General features: G+C 43.0%; 1 protein-coding gene across 1 annotated transcript in view; it reads left to right on the forward strand.

The window, feature by feature from the left end:
- Nucleotides 1–6131, forward strand: part of tmem71 (transmembrane protein 71) — a 16487-nt gene that overhangs the window by 8870 nt on the left and 1486 nt on the right. Inside the window, exons 4-9 of the mRNA XM_008293159.1 lie at nucleotides 1241–1286; nucleotides 1771–1980; nucleotides 4503–4816; nucleotides 4994–5188; nucleotides 5706–5772; nucleotides 6056–6117. Coding sequence (XP_008291381.1) covers nucleotides 1241–1286; nucleotides 1771–1980; nucleotides 4503–4816; nucleotides 4994–5188; nucleotides 5706–5772; nucleotides 6056–6117 — 894 coding nt within the window. The remainder of the gene's footprint in view (nucleotides 1–1240; nucleotides 1287–1770; nucleotides 1981–4502; nucleotides 4817–4993; nucleotides 5189–5705; nucleotides 5773–6055; nucleotides 6118–6131) is intronic.

Here is a 6131-nt window from a genome sequence, read left to right on the forward strand (position 1 = left end):
TTCCACCACCGTGCTTCACATTATGATGATGTCACCACCATGCTTACATCATGATGATTCCACCACCGTGCTTCACATTATGATGATGTCACGACCATGCTTACATCATGATGCTGCTACCATCATGCTTCACATTATGATGATGTCACCACCATGCTTACATCATGATGCTGACACCACCGTGCTTCGCGGTCGGGATGCTGTGTTTCTGATGATGTGCAGTGTTTGGCGCCCACCAAACATAGCATCTAGCCTGATGCTAAAAAAAAGCTACATTTTAGTTGCATCACACAAAAAAACCTTCTTCCAGTTGACTTCAGAGTCTTCTGCTGGACTCAGATTTACTGTAAACTGTGAACAGGCAACATTGGCCATTTGTACATTCTCTCCCATCTTAGTCGCTTAAGCCTGTAGCTCCTTCCGGGGAGTCATATGTGTCTTGGTGGCCTCCCTCACTCATCTACTTCTTGCTCGGTCACTCAGTTTTTGAGGACTACTCGCACTAGTCAGATTTACATAATTGCCTTAATGGTGGATTTCACTGGACTCCAAGAGATATTCAGAGACTTGGAGATTTTCTTGTGTCATCACCCAACTGATTCTTTTCAATAACGTTTCCCAGAGTTCTTGGAGTGTTCTGTAGTCTTCATGGTGTAGTTCTGTCCAGGAGTACTGATCCACCAGTGACTGGACCTCCCAGATACAGGTGTCTTTATACCGCAATCACTGAGACACATTCACTGCACTCAGATGATCCATGTCACTAACTGTATGACTTCCATGTTCAATTAGTCACATCAAAGGGACATTAAAGAATCCTTACACAGCCACTTATTTTACCTTTAATATTTTAATGATTTGACATTACTTCGTAGAAATCTGCTTTTACTTTGACAGCACATCTGTATGCACGACAGCAGCCGGTAAAACTCAACAAACAACCAAACAAATTCGACTGAAACTCCTCTGACATGCTCAGCTGAACTCCTGTCTGTGTTCTTGAAAACAGCAGCTCTCTTGTCTGTCACATTCCTGCTCAGGCTTCTATCTTCATCGCGTCTCTTTTGTTCAGATGTTTACTGAAGTGGCCTGAGGAATGTTCTCCGACTCTTCGTACTGATAAACACGACTTTATTTAGAAACCTGTTTCCTAGGTGTGTGTGTGTGTGTGTGTGTGTGTGTGGAGGTTTGGTTTCCAACTGTTTGCTTCTTTAAGTAACTCATTTTTTCTGTTTTTCAGGCTCACCTATTAAACGAAGGTTGAGGAGCAGTCACTCCTGTCATGGGTACAAACATCTGCTTCTTCTACATTTTCAATAAACTAGACGTGCCTGATATGTGTGTGCATAAATCAGTGTATTTGTTTCAAAATGTGGGATGTTGAACGCACATTTTTAATACTTTTAACAACTTTTTTGAAATATAAACATACTATTTATTGCACTTTGTTGTAAAAAATATCTAAATTGCAAAACAGCAGCAACATTGAAGACCGTATATTTACACATATTTGTAGCCTATGAGTGTGGGATAAACTTGAGATGCACTTTTGTATGATACAGATTTTAGTTTGAGATAATAAGCAGCTTGTTCCTCGTGTAAAGAAGCAGTCAGTGCTGGTGCTGACACATACTAACATGCATTCGGAAGCGTGTTAATATTTAGTGTGTTGTGAGCCATGTTGGAGGAATTTATCCCGACATGCGCTGAACTTTCAGGGGATGTTTGTAGATTATTTGTCCAACTTTGTATTCCATCTTTCCCCCTCAGCCTCGACGTTTCTCTCCTCTCTCCCGACTCTTCGTACGTTTGTTATCCCTCTGCGGACGGCAGCGATCCCTGCAGCTGCCGCCGCTCGCCACGACTCCTCACCAACGGATACTACGACGTTACTGAGGATAGTTTCTCCTGGGACAACGACGGCAACGTGTCGCTGACGCCCTGCAAAACCAACGTTTCCTACAAGGAGAACCTGGTCAGGTGAGTGGCGGGGTTAGGGGTGTCTGATGTTTTAACTTCCTGGTTTGGTGCAGGACGCTGCAGATGCAAACCTTGAATAATTCTCTTATTCAAAAATTATCTAGCAACACTTGATCAATTGAATACACAAATTAGACACTGTGGACATTGGTCCTGAGCTAATTTTGGTATTTTAGTCAAAAAACACATTGTTTTGATAGTAAGTGCAGCTCTATTACATACTCCACTGACATATAGAAACACTGTCTGAGTTGATTTTCGTTCGTCTCAAACACAAAACTCTAATTGAGGTCATTAAGTGTCACAGAAGTCTTTCACCTGGTGGCTGTTGGGAGGTTAAAGACACTCTAAAAAGGCCCCTAAGTTCCTTAAACTGCTGCACTTTTTTTTTTTTTTTTTAAAGATATTTTTGTTGGGCTTTTTCACCTTTATTGGACAGGACAGTGAAGAGAGACAGGGAGACATGGGGAGAAGAGTAGGGGAAGGACATGCAGCAAATGAACAGCTGGCTGGACTCAAACTGTGGACTGTACATAGCCCCTAGTACATAGTACATAGACTGTAGCCCCTGTACATGGGTCGGCGTCTTATCCATTTGAGCTACCAGGGCGCCCCGAAACTGCAGCAGTTTTTTTAATCTGCCAAACAGAAGGAAGTTGGGCTTTTGTTCTGGACTATTTTCAGCAGTGGATGAAGCCACGTTTAGTGCTTCAGTGGGTATTTATGGGAGCAGGACGGTGTGTGCGAGACTGAGTCAAAATAACCTGCAGTGTGTGTTCATGGAAAATACTACACATGGAGAGAATACTGTCTAAAGAAAACAGAAGTATGTAAACTTTACAGAGTCAGCGTGAGTTTGTATTGACGAGTTACAACAGATTTCTGGTTAATAACTGACAGCATGATCAGGTTCATTGTGTGATGCTTACAAATCTGTTAAAACCTTTTATTTGTCCTGATTAATTTCTGCTTCTGTCATGTTGTGGTTGTTTTCTGTCTCTTTGTAGACACTTTGCATCCTATGATGGCCATTTTGTGTCATTTTGTAGCCAGTTTGTCCATCTTTTTGCTGTTTTATGTCACTTTGTAGACAGTTCACGTTACTTTTTGCCATTTGGTTCTCTTTGTAGACTCTTTGCATCCCTTGGTAGCCATTTTGTGCTGTTTTGTAGACACTTTATATCACTTTGTGTCACTTTATATTCATTTAATCTTACTTTTTAGCTACTTTGTATCACTTTTTGGCCATTTTACGTCACTTTGTGCTTATTTTGTCTCAATTTCTGGACATTTTTTTGTCACTTTATGGACTTAGTTTCCTGGTAATTTCCTGACATAAAAGAGGTAACATTAGCAGCTTGTCACGTAAAGCTGACGCTGGCTGTGTTTTGTTCAGTTAAATCAGCTGAAGCTAAAAGAAGCTGATCAGACGAGAGACGTTTGGAGACAAACTCTGAATTGAACTGAACAGAACAACCTGTACTGGTTATGTCACATCAGCAGCTGGAAACAGCCGCTGAGATAATACACAGCGCTGCCAAAAACATGGCAGCTGTTAGACACTCATAGACAGAGTCACGTGCACACTCACACAGTCACGTGCACGTGCGTCTCTTTACGATGGCGAGGTCGCCATCAGCAGCCAATCAGAGCGAGCCGCTGAGCTCATGTCCTGAAGTTTTACAGCTGGTAAATTCTTCATGTCTGACATCAGCTGCCTTCAGGAGCCACAGTGTGATGTCATCGATCACGGTTGCTAGGAGACCCTCGTGTTATTGAACGCTGCTCCGTCAACATTAGAAGAAGAAAAAGAGTTTGTGGTGCTTCATAACTGATGAACTGTTGAACTGTGGTTTTACCTGCAAACACACAGTGACTCAATGAAACAGTGAATTCATCATCAGAAGCTGGTGTGAGCTTCCTGAACCGCTCTGATAGTTTTACTCTGCAGAGCTGCTCAACGTGATTTCTGCCTGATGTGGACGACACCAGGAGCTCTGCAGTCTGACCTCCAACACAAACTCTTCACCCTGATGGGTGGTTGTTGATTTTAGCAAAAACATCAGTTGACTGTTTATTAGTTTGCTGGTTTGTTGGTTCCATCCGTCAGTTTGCAGCCTCTAACCTGAGTCCAGTCCTGTACGATATGTCAACACAGAGTCACGATGAGACAATATGTCCCTCTGTTGTCATTTTTACATCATCTTGTGGGTACACATTTTGCACTACTTTATGATCATTTTTTGTAACATGGTGGACATGTTGTGTTACTTTGTTGACATATTCTGTCTCCCTGTGAGCATTTTGTGCCATTTCACATCCAGTTGTGATTGTTTTTTGTCTTGCAGATGGTTTGTGACACTTTGTGGCCATTGTGCACCTATTTGTGGACATTTTGAGACATTTAGTCATTTTGTGCTACTTTTTGGAACTTTTCTGTCACTTGGTAGTTTTTGTGTTTGAGCCTCTCGTTGTAAGGCTCCGAACTGAACTGAAAACACACTTAATTTAATCTTTTTCAGGGTTTTCCGGCGCCGACGGAGGCCCCGCAGCTCTCTGGTTCGCCTGCTGAGCGACGTGACTGAAAGCTGCCAGTCGTGGCTGGATGAGAAAGTCTTCAGAGGCGTGTTCAGGACCAACCAGAACCAGAACCAGAGGAAGGACCAGAACCAGAGGCAGGACCAGAACCAGAGGCAAGACCAGGACCTGAGCCAGGACCAAGACCTGGACCTGGATTGGACCAGGAGTAGCGTGGAGGGCCCGGCCCGGCTGGACGAGTCGTCCTGGGGTGGACTGAACAGCACAGAGCTGGACGATAGCCGCACCTTCACATACGGTGAATAATCAGAGTCAAGCTCATATAAATTAACTCACACTGGAAGATTTATTGAACCACATTTTGAATTAAGAACCACGACTTGATTCACTGTTTTCATTTCAGTCTCTCTCTCTATCTCTAAAAACCTCCACTTTTATTACCAAAACGTTAATTCTTTGTTTTTTCCTCCCTCAGATCCCACCGAAGTCCCGCCTCCTCCAGACAAAGTGGCTCCGCCCCGGAAGATACTCATCCAGGAGGAGATTTGCTCCGAGATCTGTCAATCAAAGGAGCGTTTCACCCAGTCGCTGGGCGGATTATCTGAAGTCCCGCCTCCCTCACTTTTCTACACCAACACCTGCTGCTGTCAGGCCACACCTGAGGACACAGGTGAGCTGCTGCGCTCTGACTGTGTGACTTTGTGATCATCTTCTGCCAATTTGCCGACATTTTGTGACACTTTGTGGTCGTTTTCCTTCACCTGTGTTAATTTTGTGTAACTTTGTTCTCATTTTGTGCCACTTTGGAGATATTTTGTGTCACTTTGTTGTCATTTTTTTGTCCTGTTGTGGTCATTTTCCATCTCTTTGTTGTCATTTTTGTTGTGGACACAAAGCTGCATAGATGAGCTGCAGGAGATGAGTCAGACAGAATTTATTCCAATGCAGCTGCTGCTATCTGACTGTAAAACTGCAGTGCATGATGGGAAACACCTCAATCTACCATCTGATTAGTTTAGATGTTAAACCAACAAAGTGGCATTTTATAGCAACTTATAATTTGTTATTCTGTTTGATACTTAATTGGCTAAATTTTGCACAGAAGGTTCATTCATGTATTTGTTCTATCAGTAATGTTTTCAGCTGTTGTTGGCCGGGGCTCTGACTCGTGTGTTCCTTTGTTTCAGGATTAACGATGAAGGCTCTCCTCCTTCTCATCTTCATCGTCTTCATCTTTGCTGTTCTTTACTCCGGGTGAGAACACGATTTTATCACAATCTGACAAACAAGCCATGCTGGTAAAATGACACTGTAGAGAGTGAAGAGTTGAACCGGTTATAAATGAGTGTGACAGGATGGAGTATGTGTTCTTTTTTAGTAAATGGAACTTTAATGCTGCAGCGCCTGAGCGTCAGGTTTAGTGCAGAGAAGCATTTTCTTTGATACTGAAACTCTGCAGGTGAAGCTGCACAAGTGCAGAAATCTGGAAGAGCCACTAAAATTTCAAGGATAAATGACTGATTTTTGTTCTCTGCAGGTGTTTGTGGTGGAGCTTCACTGTAACGTCCACCGTGTTCATGATGATGTCAACGTGTATGCGTGAGTATCACTGC

The sequence above is a fragment of the Stegastes partitus genome, unplaced genomic scaffold (genome assembly GCF_000690725.1).
Source record: "Stegastes partitus isolate 25-593 unplaced genomic scaffold, Stegastes_partitus-1.0.2 Scaffold861, whole genome shotgun sequence".
NCBI lineage: Eukaryota > Metazoa > Chordata > Actinopteri > Pomacentridae > Stegastes > Stegastes partitus.